The sequence below is a fragment of the Diplodia seriata genome, assembly GCF_021436955.1.
Source record: "Diplodia seriata strain FDS-637 chromosome Unknown scaffold_11, whole genome shotgun sequence".
Lineage (NCBI taxonomy): Eukaryota > Fungi > Ascomycota > Dothideomycetes > Botryosphaeriales > Botryosphaeriaceae > Diplodia > Diplodia seriata.
Genome location: NW_027117318.1, coordinates 152,035 through 173,450, shown reverse-complemented (window position 1 = coordinate 173,450; position 21,416 = coordinate 152,035). Strand labels below are relative to the sequence as shown.

General features: G+C 59.6%; 7 protein-coding genes across 7 annotated transcripts; 6 read left to right on the top strand and 1 right to left on the bottom strand.

The window, feature by feature from the left end:
• Positions 1-1,538: 1,538 nt before the first annotated feature.
• Positions 1,539-2,801, top strand: SLS55_009785 (uncharacterized protein; the record flags this gene model as incomplete). Its single annotated transcript, XM_066781180.1, has 1 exon — positions 1,539-2,801. The coding sequence occupies one exon, from the start codon at positions 1,539-1,541 to the stop codon at positions 2,799-2,801; it is 1,263 nt and encodes a 420-aa protein (XP_066628182.1).
• A 1,947-nt stretch (positions 2,802-4,748) lies between these two features.
• Positions 4,749-6,733, top strand: GPT1 (GABA/polyamine transporter; the record flags this gene model as incomplete). The annotated part of the gene is made up of 5 exons (XM_066781179.1): positions 4,749-4,824; positions 4,885-5,047; positions 5,113-5,144; positions 5,208-6,420; positions 6,505-6,733. The coding sequence occupies 5 exons, from the start codon at positions 4,749-4,751 to the stop codon at positions 6,731-6,733; spliced, it is 1,713 nt and encodes a 570-aa protein (XP_066628181.1).
• A 1,173-nt stretch (positions 6,734-7,906) lies between these two features.
• On the top strand, positions 7,907-9,397 carry SLS55_009783 (uncharacterized protein; the record flags this gene model as incomplete). The annotated part of the gene is made up of 3 exons (XM_066781178.1): positions 7,907-8,146; positions 8,264-8,589; positions 8,686-9,397. 3 exons carry the CDS (start codon positions 7,907-7,909, stop codon positions 9,395-9,397), a joined length of 1,278 nt encoding a protein of 425 aa, XP_066628180.1.
• A 2,513-nt stretch (positions 9,398-11,910) lies between these two features.
• On the bottom strand, positions 11,911-13,424 carry SLS55_009782 (uncharacterized protein; the record flags this gene model as incomplete). Its single annotated transcript, XM_066781177.1, has 5 exons — positions 11,911-12,010; positions 12,093-12,431; positions 12,671-13,078; positions 13,129-13,155; positions 13,390-13,424. 5 exons carry the CDS (start codon positions 13,422-13,424, stop codon positions 11,911-11,913), a joined length of 909 nt encoding a protein of 302 aa, XP_066628179.1.
• Positions 13,425-14,679: 1,255 nt separating this feature from the next.
• On the top strand, positions 14,680-16,422 carry SLS55_009781 (uncharacterized protein; the record flags this gene model as incomplete). Its single annotated transcript, XM_066781176.1, has 2 exons — positions 14,680-15,217; positions 15,857-16,422. The coding sequence occupies 2 exons, from the start codon at positions 14,680-14,682 to the stop codon at positions 16,420-16,422; spliced, it is 1,104 nt and encodes a 367-aa protein (XP_066628178.1).
• A 1,647-nt stretch (positions 16,423-18,069) lies between these two features.
• SLS55_009780 (uncharacterized protein) lies at positions 18,070-18,527 on the top strand (the record flags this gene model as incomplete). Its single annotated transcript, XM_066781175.1, has 2 exons — positions 18,070-18,295; positions 18,451-18,527. 2 exons carry the CDS (start codon positions 18,070-18,072, stop codon positions 18,525-18,527), a joined length of 303 nt encoding a protein of 100 aa, XP_066628177.1.
• Positions 18,528-19,031: 504 nt separating this feature from the next.
• SLS55_009779 (uncharacterized protein) lies at positions 19,032-20,945 on the top strand (the record flags this gene model as incomplete). The annotated part of the gene is made up of 2 exons (XM_066781174.1): positions 19,032-20,420; positions 20,646-20,945. The coding sequence occupies 2 exons, from the start codon at positions 19,032-19,034 to the stop codon at positions 20,943-20,945; spliced, it is 1,689 nt and encodes a 562-aa protein (XP_066628176.1).
• Positions 20,946-21,416: the final 471 nt, after the last annotated feature.

The window sequence follows — 21,416 nt, the reverse complement described above, 5'->3', positions numbered from 1 at the left end:
ATGCAATCCGGACACCGTTTGGTGCTCTTCTCCGCAGCGCGCTGGCACGGCGCGCCTGGTACGTACCACCTGCCTGTCAGCGCCCGCGTTGTGGCGGCAACTCAAACCCAGGTGCTCGGGGCGTCAACCCTGCCCTGTTCGAGCGCGATGCAGGCCGCATCATGCGCTGCTGAGTCTCCCGTCTGATGCGTGATCGATGAGAGCAACGCCCCTTGCTGCATCGGTCGAGCGAACGGATGGTTCCCAGCCACCCCAGCCTTACATGCGCCTGGGGCTGCTTCTGTGGCGGGCAATGGCAGCCACGACGAGACATGACAGTCGCAGACGCGATTGCACGTGAGGCTCGAGATGAAGCCGTAGGGCGACGCAAAGACGGGTGAAGAACAGGCTGCGGCGACAGCCCCAGTGGTGTCTATTGGCCGGGCGCAGCCTGTTGCCGTCCGCCTGGGCTCGTCCGATGCAGAATGACAATGCTCCGCTCCGGCTGCTCGTATCGTGGCCAGCCCCGCAGCTGCAGCCGCGTGCAAGTGGTGGACAGCGGCAAGGTTGATTCGTTTTGCTGCTGAAGGCGGCCGCGCCGGAACCCTGCGTGTTTCGCGTGGCTTCCAAACGTCCAGCAAGTCTCACTGGTCTCATCCTCGCTCACAGTCAGCCCGGCCGGGGGTGTTTTGCTTTGAAATAGCCCGCAATGCCGTCCACGTCCGCGTCGCCTCGCATCCCTCGCCCGGCGGTTAGACACCCTCGAGCACTCTCCAAGTCACCTCGCACAGCAGGATCTCCGGGCAGGATTTCGTGGAGCTTAACCACCTGTCCGGGTCTGCGCAACCACTGCCATTTTCCCACCACCCGTCACTTCGCTCCTGACGAATCACCGCCCGCTTCGCCCGGAAGTGGCCTCCGGCAAGGAGTCCTTACTGCTACTATCCGACCGTCTGTCGGAACCATCGCTGTATCACCACAGCGGCCAATCTGCTGTCGCCACCACCCTCTCGGCATCGTCGGCACCTCTAGACGCATATATCTTGGCGCCGTCTCGACCCATAACTGCGGCAGCTCCATCTCTGCCCGCAGCGAATAAGCATCTACCCAAGCCGCTGCCGCCAAAATCTATCATGCGTCCATTAGCCGCCTGATTCTGGCCATATCGAACCGTTGGAGCGAAGGATTCGCCAATTCGCCTGCGCTGCTGCAAGCCACCCTATCACTAGCACAGCTGAGGGCTGGCCCGCCCCCGCTGCCACCTAAACCGAGCGAGTATGCCATCAGCAACTGTTCCTGCTGGCCCTGCCAGACATGAAGAACCAGCCGCAGCCCCGCCACTCCGGATCCCCCAGCTCACATACAAAAACCGCAGCGATCCGCCAGCTTCCACCCGACCATCTCCAATGCCTGGCCGAAGCGTCGCTCCAGAACGGAGAGCTGCCGCCACACAGGACGCTGATGACGCGATAACGGTGGTACCGGCCACCAAGTCGGCCCCAATGCGGACCGCAAGGCGCCAGGTTGACTGGGCGTTGGAGCCCGCCACCCCCACCACCATGCCCTCACCGACGTCAAACCCAGCACCAGATGCTCAGACAAAACACAAAAGCAAGAAGAGAGGGAGCTCGTTCTTCAGCTTCCTTGCCGTGAAGGAACCAACCTCCGGGGCGCTAGAGCAATACGCCGATCTTCAGAGGAAACAGGCGGCGGCGAAGGGCACGTCATTCATGGCCGGTGTATCCTCGCAGAAGCTTCCGTTGGAGGTTCCCAGGGTGAACACGAAATGGGACGGCCTTCCACAGATGGCGGCCAAGCCGGATCTGAAGCGAGCGAGCACCGTCTCGGCGGCAACGTTTTACGGAGCACGCCGGGGCTCCGTCGCCACAACCAACTCGTCGTCGAAAGTGAGTAGCAGTCGCAGGTCGCAGATGTCGGCCGAGTCCTCGACGGCGGACCTCGGCCGCGTCCCACCACCGTCGCTGGAGAACCTTAGCATCAAGTCGCACCCACGCCACGACAGCGGGACCGGGGTATTATACGAGCCTCTCAACCCCCCTCCTCCGCCAAGGCAGCACGACGACGACGGCCGTACTGCCGCGACCGGCAATCCGTCCTCGAAGCCGACGACGAGCGGCCCTCCCGTGTCGACAGACGACGACGCGAAGCAAGCTGCTGTCAGCAGCACCACGCACCACCGTGACGCTCATGCAATGCCAACCACCCCCACCATCCCCGACCCCCCCAAGCCGACGCACCACCACCTCGCGCTTCGACGCGCCAAAACGACTTCCACGACCACGACGCAGCAGTACCGACACAGCTGCCACGTCCTCCTCCCATCCACATCGACCCCCAAAGAGATCGCGCCGTGGGCGGAGCCGCCGGCGGACGACGACGACGACTCGGCCTACTCGTCCGACCTGCCGTGGCCCAACAGCTCGCACCGTCACCACCACCACCACCACCACCACCCGCGCATCTGCTGCAACGGCGGCGCTGCTGCCGGCATCGACGACGTCGACTTCATCACGTCGTCGCCCATCAGCGGCGACGGCGCGCCCAGCGGGAAGAGCATCGAGGAGCAGATCGCCGAGGCGGAGAGAAGGACGGCTTCGGTGGCGGCTAGGACGGCGTTGGGGGTGTGCGCGGCTGCCGCGGGACGGATGCCGCCGGCGGAGAATGCGCAGGCGTTGGCGCGGCTTGATTCGCGGAATGGTGGTGGTGTGGGGGAAGAGAAGACGGGTGTGGAGAGGGCGAAGTCGTTGAAGCAGAAGAAGGGGGGTACGAGTAGGTTTATGAGGTTTGCTGGGAAGAGTTGAGTCTTTCTTTCGTTTTTCTTCTTTTCCTCTTTTTCTTCTTACTCTTCTTCTTCTTTGCCCGAAGTGTGCGGGGGGCATCTTCGGGCTGTACCGTGCCTAACCCCCCGGAGAAGGTATTTTGGAATGACGTGGACGAAATAGTGGACTTGACGAGTATGAAGGAACGGATGGAATGGACTGGCGTTTTTGGATTCCCTGGTGGATGGTCATGGCGTGCGTTTACCCTTCTTTAGATATCCCAGCTTTTTATTTCTTTTTGTCCGTTTTTTTTTTTCTTATTGGGGAGCAATAACCCAAGACAGCGCGACAAAGCATCTGGTAGAAGAGCATCGCAATCGGTTGCAAATATACACACTTCCCACACGGGGCGGTCAAAGCAGATACCGGGACGTAGATGCAAGTACTAAAAAACCGTACATACACATACATCCAGACATCGGATCGCATTACCCACGTAAGGAAGTGCAATGTTCCTGTGGGACAAATGTGAATGGACCCAATTCTCTCACAACCCGCTCGTGGCGTCGTGTCTGGCGGGAGAGGAGGGAAGTTTATGCGAAGACGAGAGAGAGAAGAAGAGAGCGGGTTGCGGAATTTACATTAGCAATTAGCGCACCAAATAACGGCGCAGTGTGCACTTCCCCACACTGCGTTTGCTGCTGATGATCCGTTATCTATTATCTGCCCTTTATCAAACATGCCGCGTGCACGGCTAACGACCCAACCATCATCCAACAGCACGGTTGACGACGCCCGCTCAAGACGGGGCGTAGTTAGAGATAGGCACAACACCCACCACCCCCCAAGGCTGTGCAGGGGCGCGACCGACGACCGACGCGCCGTTAAACCGCATGCGGTAGGTCCAGCCAGAATATTACGCGCTGCACGAGACAAGCGGGAATTAACCGCTGCTGAAATGCTGAAGATAGATCATCGGCTAGCCCCCGGGTTGGCGTTCATCAGGTGCCGGGAACGCATAACGCATGGAGGGTAGGCGACAGCGGGCTTCACCCGCGTGCATTTTCGCTTTGCAAAATGCTCGTTCGTGAGAGGCGGGAGCGTCAATGGCGGGCTCGCTCGCGATCATCATCTCGAGCAGCCCGTATGTACGTAGCCTATTCGCGGCAAGCGCGCAGCAAAGAGGCACGATGCGGGGGAGGGCCAATGCTGTCCGCTGAATCGTTAATCGTACAGAGGAGATGGAGAGAACGAGCGAGCGCCTCCTCGCAATCCAGATTGTATCGCTGTTGCAGCTCGGAACGCTTTCCGCCAAATGAAAGTGCGTGCGGCGGGCCCAGCAGCTCTCTCTCTGCGTCTGCTCTCTTTATCGCCCAGGTCCGGTTCGGCGCGCGGCCGAAAAAAGAGCTCCAGAGATAAGAAACCTCGCTTCACAAACCGAATTGCCGCTGTCAAGATTTCCCCAGCAGCCCAAAGGCTGGCTCCCCCGGCAGGCTGAGCAAGAAGCGGCAGGTTCCCCAAAGCACATGTGTAGGCAAAAAAAGCCACGACACATAAGTTGGTAGCAGTTATCGGTGGGCGCAGCAGTAGGTGGTAGTCGTCGGCCTTCTCCACCCCCGCTCTGCGCGTGAATGGTCCGCCCGGGGACCGACGACACAGCTATCTCTTCGCCTCCCAGGCTAGACATGCCGCATACGGCCTCGCGGCCGTCCTGGGGCTGGGTATCCGATCGACGGCGCGTGTGGGTTCTGGCTTCTCCCGCCCCCGACTACTGACGGGTGACTACTGCCTAAGGCCCTCGTCGCACACCCACTCTAATACTTATCAAACGCGTTGGCGCTCGTCGTCGTACATCGCCGCCGCCGCTTATTTTTCAGCTCGCCCGACGGAAAACCTACCAGGCCAACCCATCATCTTCTGTTCTTCTTCGCTTGTCGTCGTTTCCCGGTTCTAACCGAAGGCCGTGTTGGTTGAGAAAATAGCCAGAGGATGGCCGAGCACCACAAACGGAGCGTTGCCGACGAGCCGGTGACGTCGGTCCTCCCCGGTCAGTCGTCTCCGTTTTGTTAGAGCAAGAGAGGGCGTTCTGGAGGTCCATGAGCTGACAGCCATAATATATCTGCAGGCGGCGATGTCCCGTACGACCCTAATCACGAGTTCAATGCGGACGAGGAGGTACTCGCTGCGCTTGGATACAAGTCGGAGTTCAAGCGTGAATTCTCGCTGTTTACGACCTTTTGCGTCTCGTTTGCCGTCTTGGGTCTGCTGCCGAGTTTCGCGAGCACGCTGTTAGTGCCGATGCCTGCTGTGCTTTTTTCCCTGGCTTGGAATGCGTTGCTGACCGGGACTTTAGGTACTATGGCATGGGATATGCGGGTACTGCTGGTAAGTTGTGCTTTTAGCAACCGCAACCCGCCTTCGAGATTGGCTGGTGCTGACGGTATGCAGGTATGACCTGGGGCTGGCTCGTTGCCATGATCGGTATCCAAAGCGTTGCTTCAAGCATGGCAGAACTCTGCTCGTCGATGCCGACCAGCGGCGGTCTCTACTACGCGGCTGCTGTTCTCGCCCCACCAGGCTGGGGTCCGCTCGCAGCATGGGTCACCGGTTGGAGCAACTGGCTTGCTCAGATCACCGCCGCCCCTTCGGTCGACTATGGCATAGCGGCCATGATCCTCGCCGCGGCCTCGATCCAGAATCCCGCATACACGCCGACCAACTACCAGACGTTCCTGCTTACGACCTTGCTCATGATCCTCCATGCAATCATGTCCAGCATGCCGACGAAGTGGCTGGCCCAGGCGAACTCGGCTGGCTCGACGTTCAACATCTTGGCTCTGATCGCTGTCATCATCATGATTCCGGCCGGGACGAACCGTGAGGATCAAGGTCTACCACGGTTCACACCGTCGAGCGAAGTCTGGGGTACCATCTACGAAGGGATGGACTTCCCGGCTGGTATTCGGGTGCTTTCCAGTTTCATTGGTGTCATCTGGACCATGTCCGGGTACGACTCTCCCTTCCATCTGGCTGAGGAATGCTCCAACGCGAACGTCGCCTCGCCCCGAGCCATCGTCATGACTTCGGGCGTCGGCGGCCTTTTCGGCTGGTTCCTTCAGCTCGTCGTCGCCTACACGGTCGTCAGCATCGACGATGTGCTGGACTCGGACCTGGGCCAGCCGTTCGCGGCATACCTCGTCCAGTGCGTGCCGCAGAAGCTGGCCATGGCCATCCTCGCCCTGACCATCATCGCTGGCTTCTCCATGGGCCAGGGCTGCATGATCGCCGCGTCCCGGGTCACCTTCGCGTACGCGCGCGACGACTGCTTCCCGCTGTCCCAGTACTGGCGGCGCGTGAACCGGCACACGCAAACGCCGGTCAACGCCGTGTGGTTCAACGCCATCATCGGCATCCTGCTGACGCTGCTCATCTTCGGCGGCGAGCTGGCCGTCGGCGCGCTCTTCTCCATCGGCGCCATCGCCGCCTTCGTCGCCTTCACCACCCCGATCTTCATCCGAGTCGTCTTCACCCGGGGCAACTTCAGGCCCGGGCCGTGGCACTTGGGCCGCCTGAGCATCCCCGTCGGCGTCGTCGCTTCGTCCTTCACGGCGCTCATGGTGCCCATCCTCTGCCTGCCCGCCGCCGTCGGTGACGACCTCGAGTAAGCTTTCCTTCCATCCACCCCACTGACACGGGCCTCTTGATGACGGAACCGCTAACGTGACGTGTTTGCTCTCTCCGACAGTGCTGCTGGCATGAACTGGACGTGCCTGGTGTACGGAGCCCCGATGCTCTTCGTATTGATATGGTGGGCCTTGTCCGCGCGCAAGTGGTTCAAGGGCCCCAAGGTCAACATCGAGCACATGATGCTGGGCCGGGATACGGACGTGCTGGAGGGCAAGGACGCAACGCCCCGTCCGCAGAGTCCCGCGGCAAAGGCTGTGGAGGCGAGAAGCTCGGGCGGCTCGAAATAGCCATGGATGGCCATCGAAGCGGAAAGGAAAAAGAAAAAGCGAATAATGAAAGGGTGCTGGGGATTCCTGTGATGTGCGGAGCGGCTTGCTATCGGCGAATGATACCTGTTTCTTTTGGGTTTATCGTGCTTATCCTCGTTTTCCATGGTGCTGTGGCATGACTTCAATGCATGGCCCCCTGGACACACGGGACAGCGGCCGGGACGTGATGCACAGCGGCGCTTTCGTGGGCGTATGTCATAGGGAGGTGAAGGTTTCCTCGATTGGACAACCATTCAGGCCTCTCCAGGCAGCGGCACCCGGGCGGCCGAAGTTGGTCGTTCAGACATCTGCGCCGCGCTGGGGGAACGATGATGAGCGACTGATGCTCAGCCGTTGCGTCATCCCCCGGGAGCGCGCTCATCATGCAATTTCCGCCGTCGGCCGGGGCTGCAGAGAGGCGCAATCCGCACAGGCTCGCAGAATCGAGACATCAGCTCCGTCCGGGTCGCCCTTTCGTATCAAACAGCCGGCCGGATCGGGCTAGCGGCAGTGCGTTGCAATCAAACGTCGTCGGCCCAGCGGTCGCGTAAGAGCGCAATTCCCCACGGGCACCCAAGGCGAGGCGCTCGTGTCGCCGTGGGACCAGCCTGGACGCCTCTCGCGTCGCACGTGGGCTGTGAGCCGCGGGCATCCGTCACGCAGCAAAAGTTGCTCATTGGCGGCTGGGGTCGCGCGCGCGAGAGGTGGTGAGGGCGGCGGCCAAAAAAGGAACCGGCGGTGGAAGGCTGATCGGGTCGCTTTGGTACTAGGGCAGCCCCTGTCGCAGCGGTATCGATAATCCTCCTCCTCGAGCCCTCGTCGCTCGCCAATTGCTTGCCAGAGCGCGCGCGCGTCCCCGTCCCTCCCTTTCGCCAAACCCCACCGGCCAGCAAAGCTTCGTTGTTTCAGCCTACCGCGCGCCTTATCGCCACCAAGGTCCTTCGCGCGCGCCTTGGAGCTAACAGCCCGAAAAAAATTCGAGACCTGCGCCCAGAGCTGCGAGCTCACCTGCGCCAGCCTTAACTGCCCTGCGGACCCCTAGCTTTCGCAGCTTTCGCCAGAAGCAACAGCCACCCGACGACGAACGGACAACACGCACTTGGACCGCCTACTTTCCCCTTCGACTCCTTCGAAAGGCACCAAACCGCAGCCATGGCGTCCGACATGAGCAAATGGGACAATGACATGACCCTCTACCTCTTCACCTCCCTCACGGCCGGCTCCTCGCACGTCGTCACCGCTACCTCGCGCATCGAGACCATTCTGAGGGCCAACCGCATTCCCTTCACCTACATCGACACGGCCACAAATGAGGACGCCAAGCGGCTGTACATGCGTAGGGGCCAGGGCAAGAAGTTCCCGCTGCTGGTGAAGGAGGGTTATTTCCTCGGTGTAAGTGCCACTTCTTTCACCGACTCCAAGCAGCACGAGCAGGCAACTCCGACCTCCAATGGCACGCTAGCTCGCAAGCTTTGCGAACCTAGACACTGACCTTGGCTTTGCTCCTAGGGTATCACCGAAGTCGAGGAATGGAACGAGTTTGGCGAGCTCGAGGACGAGATCGGCGAGGTTGCTGAGCCCGAGACGTCCATTGTGACTGCTCCCTTGAAGGCGGGCTTCGCCTCGCCGTACCCACTGAACGCTCCCGCCGACCAGAAGAAGCCTGCGTCTTCGGGCGCGTCGGTAGCCTCATCGAAGAAGGACAAGGAAAACGACGAGACCCCCCGGGTGTCGCTCGAGGCAGCCCAGGCATTCGGCAAGGCCGGCAACGAGGCCGCGTCGATTGCTGCCAGCAAGAAGAGCACTCCCTCCATCCTGTCTAACCCCAGCACGCAGTAAGCCTGAAAGCCCCGCCCCCGCCGTTGTGTTGCCTGTCTTCCCAATACCCTTCGATACTGTCGGCCTCTTTTTATCCTGACCCCCTTCGGTAGCACCACACTTCCCGACAAGACCAACGAATCGCTGGACGCCTTTTCGCCTCGCCCCTCGGTCGACTCGGCCGTGCCGGCTCCTCTCGGCCTCGGAAACAAGTCACCTTCGCCCACCGGTCAGACTTTCGCTGGCAACACGGAGCACGCGGCGCATCGTGGCTCGACCATGTCTGCGGCCACGGATGATGCCATCAAGGCTCTAGAGGACGCTCTGGCCATACCGGAGGACCAGGAGGCCGATGTCTCGTCGCTTTCGATCAAGGAGGAGGCCATCGTGTCGAACGAGGACGTGTCCGGCAGAGACAATGCTGGCTCGAAAGAGGACATCACCAAGGTGGACTCGAGTAGCGCGACCACGGCCGTCGTGGATGACAGGTCGTCGATTGGCGCGCCGTCGACGGCGCCGACGGAGAAGGAAGAGCAGCAAGAGACACAGCCATCGGTTCCTGCCAAGGACGATGCCAACGCACCCGAGGCCACACCCGCAAACCTTGCGCCGCCCGACGACAACACTCCGAGAGCGTCAACGGATGAAATCAGGGAGAAGGGCATTGACCTGAGCTACGACAACAACCAGGAGGGTAAGGAGGAGGAGGATACAGAGAAGAAGGGTAAGGAGACGACTGCAACCCCGACGGGCGAGCAGCAGGCTACCGCTACTGTTGCTGGCGATGAAAGCGTCACAGCACCTACAACATCTGCATCATCGTGAAGCAACGCACCACACTCCTTTTTAAAACAGCACACTGCACATCAAACGTCCTACCGCTTACATTCCTTTGTAAAAAATCTTGCCCCTATAACATTTTGTCAAATGGGATGAATGTTAATTTGTCGACCACTTTCTCTGTCTATAGTTATGACGCGATCGAAAACGTTCCGAGAAACCATCGCAAGCTTCTTCTCGGCGTGCCTCGGTGGCCGGCGCAAACGATCCAGCACGGTCGAGGTCCGCAGCAACGGGGGCCAGCAGGCGGAGCACAACCGCCGTCATTCGGCATAGCTGCGCGCGGAATCCTACCCAGCCACGCACCACCCCACCACGACCACGCCACGGCCAGACGTAGTTACTGGACCCCGCCAACGCTGACGCCCTGTTTTCCGCCCACGCACGCGCACCCACCTTTTTACGCACGACCTCCCGCAGGGCCACGCACGCGCCCTTAGCGACCGACCGACCCCTACTACTTTCTCAACCTCCTATCGCTCCGCGCTCCATCCGCGTCTAGTACTCTATATTCGTCGTTGCTTCAGTTGGGCTTTATGGTGGCCCCGGCTTTTCCTCCTGACGGACGGACGGGGTGGTGGTTTCACAACCATTTTGGTGGGGGGTGGTGGTGGGGCATGTGCGCACAACCGTCGCACACACGGGTCTCGCTGCCCCTCCTCCCTGTTCGATTGTGGTGCTTTTCTTTTTTTTTTTTTCCTTTCCCCCGTCGTTCCACCTCTTCGTTGCGGTTTGGAGCAAAATAATGCATGGAAGGATGCAAAGAAGGAATTGGTGTGGGGGTTCTAGCACACACCCCGCGCGACTGGGGGGTGCTGCTGCAGGCTGGCGTCAGCGCGTCAGCGCGTGGCTGTGGCTGGCGGCGGGGCGGGGTAGCTAGCTCTTCTGCTGTTCGCGGCGGAGCTTACCACCCCCACCACCACCACCGCTCTCCCGTCCTTTCACGCCTTTTTGCAGCGGCGCACGGCTGGCAGCTGTGGCTGTGGCTGTGGCTGCGGCTGTATTTTCTGTTTGGATATTTTCTCCATCTCTTTTTTTTTTTTTCCTTTTTGCCTTCGGATACCCCTTTAGTCTCACCTGCTCATGAATGCGCTGCGCGGCTTCGTTCGAATTATTATCGACCTTTAGTGCGGCGAGCGGGATTGAGCGAGCAAGCAAGTCAGCGCCTTGTTGGCCTTTTTTCCTCTTTTTCTTTTCTCCTCCGTATAACATTTATTTTCGTTGGTATCTCTCTCTCTTTCTCTCTCTCCCTTTCAATCTCATTTGGGGGCGGACTGAACTGAACTGCTGGCCGATGGAGAGCGGGAGATACCACTTCTTTTTCTTTTTTTCCCCCGCCTTCTCCTCTGTCGTACTTATCTTTTGCGTGGAAAAGCTTGTACAACATCTAGTTCGACTCTTTTTCTCCCTCTTTTTTTCCTCTCTCTTCTCCTTATTTTGCTGATCACTCGTTTTTACGCCCCGTTTCTGACGTACACGCCGCTCGCTTTGTTTATTGTTTGAGAAACAAAAAATTTTATCTCTGGGAGGGAAGGGGGGTGGGATATCGGTTTGGTGGAGGGAAAAGAAAGATACGAAAAGAGAAGAAGAGAATGATGTGTAATGTTTTAGGTGTTTAAATAGCTATTGTCTTTTGTTTGTTAATGTCGAATGTTCAGGAACGGAAAGGAAAGTTCTTCTTCTCCCTCCCTTTTTTGCGTGCTGAGTGTGAGTGAGTGAGGGAGTTGGTGTGGTGGTGGTTTGGTATGGATGTCCCGTCCGGGGGGAAGAGGGAGGGGGAGGGGGGCACGGGCCGGGCGTTGTGTGTGCCATTGTATCACTTACTCTCCTCGGTCGTTCGACTCGGCGGGGAGAGAGAGAGCTGAGAGGGTCTCGAATTTCTCCGGCAATCTGCTGCTGTGGTAGCCGGCGGTGGACGACGACGTGTCGGTGGATAGATGGATGGATGGATGGATGGATTACGCGCCGCCGACTGAAGAGATGTGTCGGACTCTCATATAATAGTAGTGATGATGGAAACTCTTCCAACTATCGAGGGTGTGCGTACGAGCAAAGAACCACTATCAGTCAGTGGACGGTGAGGAGAGAATGAAATCAGAAGTCAGAAACGAATCTTCGTGTTGTGGACTTCTCATAGGTAGCCTCTCACCGTCAGATGACATGGCGCCCCAACTCAAAGTAGACATTGTCAAGGAGAACGACGCAATTTAACCCTTACGGTCTCGTTGAATCTCATCCCATTTGGATGCATCTTTCCCCACTACAACTCTCCACGTTACTTCGAAAAAGCGAGCGCAAAGAAATGAATTTGTGGTTGTTGCTGCTGCTGATAATTACGATGGTGATGATGATGTAAACCGGCTCCAAAGATCGTTACGCCATGCACAAAACAGGTGCTGAAAAGATATCAAAAATAGAAAAAGACAGGCTCGCGCTGACTGACAGCAACTCAAGCACATAGACACATCCAAAATGGCCAAACCGCTTCCAGGTCCTCTCTACTCAAGCGCCGGGCCAGCAGCGCCGATTTGACCCTTGGCGGCCAGGACACTGTTGAGTGCGTCGCGAATTTCGAATTCCTCGATGACGGCACCGAAACTGTCCGAAAGCATCAGCACAAATACGCGGGACAACTTTGGTTTTTCGCAACGCCTTGTCACGAGGGAATAGAAAGACATACCCATAGCATCGCACCTTGGCCAAAAGATCGCCCTTGACCGCCTCGATGTCCTCCTTGGTCAGCTCCGCGAAGCGCGGATCCTGGATGATGGACACCCAAGCCATGACGGGTGTGATCTCGCCCTCCATGGTGGGCAGGCGGTGCGACAGGTCGAGCAGCTTCATGAGGTCCGGCTGCGAAACGTCGAGCATCTTGTGCGGGTACTTCTCCTCCGGGTGCTCGGCGATGTGCGAGTGCGGGGGGCACGTCTGCATGAGGGCGTGGCCCGACACGTCCGCCTCGTTATCCTCGGCCCGTACCAGCAGGAACTGCATGTGTTCCATGCACGGCTTCTCGAGTCTATTTGCGGCGAAAGACGAGCGTGTCGTATTAGAATGGCGTTCTTCTTTTTGCTTTTTCTTCGAACTGAGGGCGGATTGCGAGTCGAGAGACAGGAAAATCAATGCAAGAATGAGGGAAAAGGCCGCTAGACCTACCTCATCCGGGTAGGTGCGTGGCGTGTAGCTGATGCGTTACAAAAGCAATTGTGCGTCCATGGCTATTGCGGTGGAGGAGAAAGATAGGGTGTGCGGTCGTACGTTAGGACAAAGTCTATGCCAATCTGGTCATAGTCCATGCCGGTCTGAGCCGGTTGCAGTTGGTTATGCTGAGGTGAAATTCCCTGCATGGGCAGGCCGGGGGCAGAGCGCGCGGGCATCGACGGCGGCGGCGATGTGTAACCGGTCGAGGCGGTACCTGCATGGTAGCTCCCAGAGACACTGCCACGTGAACTCCCTCCATAGCTGGAACCTGCCATCTGCTGGAAGACACTGGAGGGGCTGTTGGAGTCGAAGGCGATTCCGTGAGCGGCGAGAAGCTCTTTCAGGCGGCGGTTTTCCTCTGCGATGGCATCACGCTCGCGAGCCGTGGTGCCGAAAACATCTTTGAGCCGCAGGACTTCTTGCTCAAGAGCCTTGATGTACATCTCCTTACGCTCTCGATGTGTCCTGTGCGGGTAATGAGACGGAGGTGTGTGACTGATGATCAAAATACTTACCGCTGGGCCTGACGGTTGAGCTCTTGTCTGCGCGTCAAGGCGGGCTTGCTATCGGGCTTTGGACCACGCCTCTTGGGTGGTTGGCCATCTGTTTCGGCGTCAATAGGGCGAGAGGAGACCAGATGGATGTGAGACTGACCTCTTGTCTTTTTGTCGCCGCCATAGTTTTTGAAGAATGGAAAGGTGGATAGGGGGGCTTTCTGAGATTGGTCGTCTTCTGCAACAGAGTGTGGGCTATTTCTCTCCGCACACTGAACTGACCCGTCCGGCGCGCTCTTGCCCGTGGCGCCATCCATGTGGGGTTGGGATGGCGGACTCGGGAAGGTTGCGACGGAGGGCAGTCCGTGGGGGGAGAAGTCGCCACACGCAGTCAGCGTGCTGCCCCAAGAAGAATGCGATTGTTCCGAGATCATCATCTCGCCGATGAACAGCACGGCGAGAAAATACGAGGGGACGGAGTAGATGAGTGACTGCTGGCAGCGGAAACTAGAAGAAAGGAGGGACGATAGACGAAGATAACCAGAATGAACGGGCAAATGGTCGTGGCAGCTGATAGGTGCCAGAGAGGTGCCAGCGGGGCGGCCTGGTGGGCTTGGCCGGACAGGCAGACGGGGATTTGTCATGGGGAGGTGACGGGGACGCTAATGGGGAAGCGCAGCGTGGTAGGCGGGCAAATGAGGGCGCCCCGCGACGTGCAGCGCAACATAGGGCAGAAGCAACGCCTTGGCCGAAGAAAAGGAAGGTGCACTCACCGAAGCCGTTGGCCGAGGCGGCGAAGGCGGCGTCCATTGCGTGGTTCTGCGAGAGCTGGGACATGTTGCTACCGGCTGCGCATTGGGGGGCGTGGCTTGCGGCGGAGGGCGTTCAGTGTTCGGCGGTCGTGGTGATGAAGAAGGTATCTCTGTTGGCAGCACTGAGTCGGAGTCGGGGTTGGGTTTAATAGCTCAGGCAGGCACAGACAGGGCGGGCCAATCGGGAGGGTAGCGGGGCCCTGGTCTGTCGCGTTGACGTCTGACAGAGCTGAGGCGCAGGGCAGGCAGGGCGGGCGGTTTGCTGGCGGGCGGCAGGGCGAGCGCACACGGCTAGGGAGCAGCGCTCGCACCGAGGACAATATGTCAGCGACAGCAGGCGTTTTGGTGTTTCCAGCTGCTGCCAGCGATTTGGAATTGCTGTGTCTGGCTGCGCCTGGCGGGAGTGGGCGCGGGCCGTGCTCGGCGCTCATCTCACTCTTCTCCCCGCAAGCCGCAGCCCAGCCCGGCGCCCGCCCACCGCGAGCCGAGACGCCTGCGCGCTGCCTGGAGCGGGTGCATGCGGCGGCTGAGGCTGCAAAGGGCGCCGGCCGCGTTCAACCGCCATCGTGTGCGGATTGCTGCACCGATGACGCGCTGCAGTGGCCGCGCTGATTGGCGGGGCCCGTTCCGTCGTCGCCTCTGTCCGCTCCCCCCCGTCTGACTGTGCACGGCTCCAATGCGCAGCCGGCGGAATCGCAGGGGATCGCAGGGGATCGCCTCGCCCGCCGATCTGCTGCCAAGCTCCTACCACTCCATCACCATGGCTGTTGCCACGGCTCTCGCGACCGCCCGCTCCAGAGCGCTGCTCGTCCACGCCGCGCGCTCCCTTCGCGGGGTTGCGGTGCTCACGCCCTGGCTCGCCTACCTGCTGGGCGTCGACCTGCTGCTGTCGCTGCTACTGCCGCTGAAGACGTTCGCGCCCACGCCCGTCTACAACGTCTCGTCGGCCCTCGCCAGCTCCGTCTGGGCGTGGATCCAGAACATCTTCACCGCCGTCAACCATGCCGACATCGTGCTGAGCACCAACTGCCCCGGCGGCCTGCCGCACGGCGAGTCGGCCGTCGTCATTGCCAACCACGTCGCCTGGTCCGACTTCTACATGATCCAGGAAGCCGCCCGCCGCGCGGGCATGCTGGGCCGGTGCCGCTGGTTTGCGAAACGGAGCCTGCGCTGGGTGCCGTTCTTGGGATGGGGCCTGTGGGCCATGGGCATGCCCCTGGTCAGTCGCAAGTGGGCGACTGACCGCGTTGAGTTGGAGAGGGTCTTTCGAGGCATTGTGTCCAACCGCTGGCCCGTCTGTACGTCCGCCTTTGTGACAGTTCCCTGCCCTTCTTCCCTTTCCCTGCTGTTTCGTACCTGCACCCTCCCGCCCAGCGCCATTTATGGCGTCGTCTCATGCCGGCTTCCTGCCTCCTCCCGCATGCTACCGCATGTCCTGGGACGAGACAAGGACATGCGCCCTGCTCCAGTGCCACCTCTGATCGAGTCTGTTGCTATCTTTGTCACAGTCGCTTTGCTCGGCCGTTGAATTGTCTCCCCTCCCATTTGCTGGTTTCCTCCACTGCACTCCCATTAAGCCTACTTCTGTTTCAGCCTCGGACACCAAACTGAGTCTCCATACCCGTTCCTATCTCCGTGTGCCTTATTTTCCCCCTCTACCCGCTGCTATCTTTGTCTTCCACAAACATTTCTATCTTTGAACTCCACGTTGCCGAAAACCCATCCCTCATGACCACACCTGCGGCCACGTCACTGCGATACCACATCACCACACTACACTCCACTACACTGCTATCCACAACGTTCCCGTTCTCGCTCGCAGATATATTCCCCACAAACAACACGAGATCAAGCAAACCCTCCCGTCCCCCAAAATAAAAAAGACTGAACAAAAAAAGACTGACACAGCCCCCCTTCTTCCCTTCCCGATCCAATAGGGCTCATCGCATACAGTGAAGGAACGCGCTTCACGCCCGCCCGCCACGCCGCCGCCGTCTCGTACCGCGCCACCACGGGCAAGCCCCCGCCGCCCTCGCCGCACCTGCTGGTCCCACGACCCCGCGGCTTCGTCGCCACCGTCACCGCCTTGCGTCGGAGCGGTGTTTCCCCCAGTACTACTACTACCACTACCACCACCACCACCAGCACCGTTAGCAACACTACTGCCACTACCGGTAATGATGGCAGCAGCAGCAGCCGCCACATCCCCGCCGTCCTCGACATCACCATCGCGTACGCCCGCGACCGCGAGTTCATGAGAGCCCCGCCTTTCTGGGACACAGTCGCCCATGCAGATCTGAAGGCCGCGGGGTACCGCTTCTACGCGCACGTGCAGCGGTGGGATATGGCGGCCCTGCCCGAGGGGGATGAGGCGCTGGCGAAGTGGTTGGAGGAGCGGTGGGTGGAGAAGGGGGAGAGGTTGGAGGAGTTGAGGAGGGTGGTGGAGGAGGGTGGAGAGTGGGTTGGGGATTGGGATGGGGAGGGTAAGGAGAAGGATGAGTGATTGATGTAGTTTTTCCTGGTTGAGGGGCTACTACCCACATCTTATATTGTATGAGGTGGTGCAGGATCTTTTGACAGTCTGGTCTGTCGGAGCTGTTGTTGTTTTGGCTCGGGATGATGTAGTTGGTTGAGGTCAGTCGTAGGTGTGAGATGTAATGCCTAATGGACGTTGTCTCCCTGAGGGTGATTTTCTAATAAGTACCACCAACTGTGTTTGATGCTCTTTTTCTCTGCCTCTTCTGCCCGACTACATCAGTCTTAGAAGGTATTGCACTATACTTACGTGGGTAGAAGAATCTTGTGTCTAGACGAGTTTGTACAGGTTTACAAGTCAAATCAACGTCCGAACATTTGTGTTTACGGCCCATTTGGGAAGAACGTGGCGTTCTTTACGGGGCTTTGTATGTTCTTTCAATTCAAGGGAAAGAAAATGAAACATCCACCACCTCAAGCCTCCAGTAATTTTCGAGCATAACCGTGACCAGAATAGAGCAAGTTGATGTTTGCGTAGGATGAAAGTTGGCAAACACTCCCAAAAACTTCTGTTAGCCAAATCTCCGCTCATACTCTCCTCTCTATCGCTAGTAGAAGATGTGCAACTGCTCTTGACATCATGTCACCCGCAATCAACACACAACGCACACAGTTACGAAGAGGGCAACCGCACATGACAAAGACATGGCAGTCCGCAAGTGCTTGTGGACATGACCACATCCGGTGCCAAAAGAACAAAGGACGGGGCGGCCAACGACCCACCCAGCTCACATCACAAATTCAACAAGAGGCAATCGCTCCAACATAAGGAGTTGTGCATGACGCGCGCCGCCTGCCTCCCCACCATGCCCACGCAGCAACGACGAAATGTGCTACCACAGACTCTACATCTTCACCACCTGCGGGCACTCCTTCTGGCAGCCGGGCCCGCTTTTGCGATGCGCCGATGCGTCCTTCCCGTCACCATCATCATCCTCCCCGTCCTCATCATCCGCCTTCTTCTCCACCACCTGCGAACCCCGCTCGCACCCTTTCCAGACGCGCAAGCTTTACACGCTCTGCTGGCACTGCGGGCGCCGGCGCGATGCGCTGCTGGCGCAGGCGGAGCTGCAGGTGGGCCGCGAGGAGGTGCGCTTCGAGGAGTGGAAGTGGCGCATGAAATACCAGAGCCCGCAGGCCGATGAGAACGCTTGGAGGACGTGGGGAGCTGGGAGCGGGAGCGTGGGGAGAGAGGCGAGCGGCGGCGGCGGCAAACGGTCGTCGACGGGGCGGATGAGGAGGATGAGCGATATTATTAAGTCTGGGTTGCGGAAGAGTAGCGGTAGCGGTGGTGGTGGTGGTGTTGAGAAGAAGTGAGACAGGCGCGGGTGGATCGGCGGGCGGGCGGGCTTGGTCTTGGCGGGCGCCGGCCGGGGCGAGCGAACGACGTGCCTCTCATTACCGATCCTCGAGAGAGCTCTCTCGCAGCGACAAGCTTCGCATCCCGACCATACCTACAACCGTAAAACTCCCGGCCACCACTCCAGCTTCCCTCCCCCCGCAGCGGCGCGTCATCAATTGCTTGCTCGCCGACGCTCTCGCTCTCTCTCTCTCGCTCCTTCACGGCCCGCACCGACCCGCTCAGGTCTCTCCGGAAACGAACAGAACCAACGCGATGCCGACGCCCGAGTCCGCCGCCTTCCTCGAGAAGAAGCCCAAGGTGCCGCCGACATTCGACGGCGTCGACTACAACGACAACGCCGCCCTCAAGGCCGCGCAGGATGCGGTGCTGCGCGAGCAGTGGGTCAAGTCCATGATGGCGCGCCTGGTCCGCGAGGAGATGGGCAAGTGCTACTACAGGGAGGGCGTCAACCACCTGGAGAAGTGCGGCCACCTGAGAGGTGAGTGACGGACTGTTTCGGCCCCCATTTCACGGTTTTACGGTGGCGGGGGAGGATGTAAGGGTTTGAAGAGCGGCGACTTGAGATGCGCGGGGGGGCTGCAATGATGGCATTTGTTCTGTCCAATTGGCTGACACGGCGATTGCATCGCATAGAACGCTACTTTGAGCTGCTGAAGGAGTCCAAGGTCAAGGGCCACATGTGGCAGCAGCAGAACTACGCGCCCAAATAAAGATGGATGGGGATGGTGTTGCAGGAGTGGAGAAAGAAGAAACGACGGCATTGGGGATGTTCGGCCCACGGCAGGATTCTTGTGTGTATACGTGGGCCGGGCCGGCGAGCTCAGGGAGCTTGTATCATATTATCGATATGCTGGGCAGAGACCAGCGACCTCAATGAGCATGTGATTTTCAGAGCCGCTGCAGACGTGAGCGATGAAGACTGCCCGACATTTTGCCCAGCTCCCCACTCCGCTCCACTCCACCTACCCCATGCATTCCCACCGCCAATGGTCCCTACCAGGACACCGAATCTGTCTGCGACCGCCGGCACCAAGGCTTGAGGCCAAGCCGGGCTGAGGCCATCAGGAACTCCGCAACTTTAATCCGCGGGGGAAGAGCGAGGGATCGGCCAGGCATCAAAAAGCCCCAACGTCACACCTTCTTCCCCGCCATCCACCATTCCCCATATCACGAGTCTCCGCCGCGGCACCCCCCACCCCCTCAGCCAATCCAACATGCCGTATCCCTTCGAGCTCCCGACCACGTCCTCCATATCCTTCGACGACTTCTACACCAGCGCGACCCACCCGTCGCTGCCCCTCGCCGCAACAACATGCCGCGGCGTCCTGCGCGACGTCCTCAAGAAGCACAAACGCCTGCCGCCGCCCTCGCAGACGTCCGACCTCCCCGCCGTCGCCACCGCCCTCAACGAGTACATCCCGCACCTCTCTGCCCTGGACGCCGGCCTCAGCAACAGCAGCAGCGGCCAACCCGCCGCCGTCCCACCCGGCAGCAGCACCGAAGCCATCAACGTCGTCCCGCTACCGGCGCGCGGCGAGCTGGCCGTCGAATGGCGCGCCACGCTCAGCGCGTCGCCCATCCCCGGCCGCGACCCGCCGCGGGTCAAGCTGCGCGGCCTGCGGCTGGAGCTGGGCTTCGCGCTGGCGTCGCTGGCGTACGTGCACAGCCTGCAGGCGCGCGCCGCGCTGCACGCGCTGTATAATTATAATACTGCCGCGCCGCCGTCGCCGGAGCAGCGCACCGCCGCCGTCGCCCAAGCCATGCGCTCCTTCCTCGAGGCAAACTCCATCCACAGCTACCTGGTGCAGCGGCTCGGCAGTGGCAGCAATGCCACCACGACCAACGCTTCCCCCTCACCCGCCGCGCCGAACATGCCTCGACGGGCATCCAGCAATAGCGGCGACGCCAGCCCCAGCACCAACAGCGGTAGCAACGGCAGAAAACAGTCGTCGTCTCAAGCAACCACCATCCCGCCCCCAGACTTAACACCCGGCGTGCAAACAGCCCTCGCATCCCTCACGCTCGCCGAAGCGACCCTCATCGCCGTGCTCAAGGACGACCCGTACCCGGCGGCCGTCGCCGAGGACCGCAGCCGCGCCGCCCGCGACTGGATGTTCAAGGCGCCCGACATCCCGCGCGTGCGCGCCCACCTATTCGCGCGCCTGTGCCTGGCCGCCGCCGAGCACGCCGCGCGCGGCAAGGCGGCGCTGGGCTGGGCTGCTAGCGGCGGCGGTGGCAAGGTGGATGAGGCGTTGGCAAGGTACCTGGAGGATCTGAGGCGCACCGCGAGGGGGAAGGCGTGCAGGTTTTTTGGGATCGATGCGGAACTGGAGGGGAAGACGGGCGAGGCGATTGCGTGGTTGAGGGCGGCGAGGAGGGAGTTGGGGTTTGGCGGGGGTGGTGGGGGTGGTGGTGGCGGCGAAGGGGCTGAGGAGGAGAGCGGGAAGAAGGGGTTCGCGGCGAGGTTGAAGAAGGACTGGTCGGAGAAGAGGGAGGATCGGAAGATTGAAAAGGGCGCGGATTGGGGAAGCGATGCGGGGAGGTTCGAGGAGGGGCGGGTGGTGGACATGTTGGAGAAGAAGTGGGTGAAGATGAACGATACGGTGAGTTGTTGTTGTTGTTGTTGTTGTCGTTTCCCTTTTTCTTCATGCTGCAAAGACTTGTGCTTTTTGCCTTTTCTTTCTCTCTCTCGTCATGTTCGCATCCCCGAAACACCCCTTCTCGGTCATCTCAATTCCTCCCACACCCCAGCTACCCATCATCCCTGCCCCTTCCCGCCTGAAAAAAAAAAGAAAAGAGAGAAAGGAAGCCCACTCACAACGCCCAAGGTCGGCGTCCAAACTATCCCGCCAATCGACCCTCTCCTCGCCAGCATGCCCTCCGGCCGCGAGTACCACTCCCCCAAACTCTACAAACTCCCCCATCTCGACGAATCCACCGTCGCCAGCATGCGTGCACCGCCTCCTCAACACGTACGCGACGCCGCCGCCGGCGTCGATGCCGACGATAGCAGCAGCGGCGATGATGACGCAGCGGTGGCGGGAGGAGATCCCGTTGGCGCTTTCCCCGGGACCAGCGCGGACTATGCTGCGGGTGGTGGTGGCGATGGGGATAGGGGGTATTATTGATGGAGGGAGGGGTTGGCGTTGTTGTATTTTGTTTGGACTCACCCCCTCCTTTTTTTTATGTTCGTTCTAGGTAGAAGGACATGGTAGTGACGGATTTGGGTGGGAATTGGGATGGGCTGGAACCTTTTTCTTTTCTCTCTCTGTGTTTTCGCTTCCTTTTGCGCAGTCGTGTTGTTTTGACATGACTGTTATTCAACCCGGCGTTGAGGAGGGAGTTGAAAAGCGTCCATTTGGGACATGAATGCATGTCGACTTATTCGCGGACAAGAGCATCCGGGTAGGTAAGTATTTCAAGTGCCTCGCCCTTGTCACAAGTGTTCGACCTTAGATTCAACTACCCTGTGAATATAAAATACTATCTATGGGAAGGCCAGTTTCTTTCGTCACCCCCTGTGTCATCTACGCGCAGACGCTGGATTCAACTACCTCCGAAAGTACGATGCAATATCTCCAGGAGGCAGATGTGGGTGG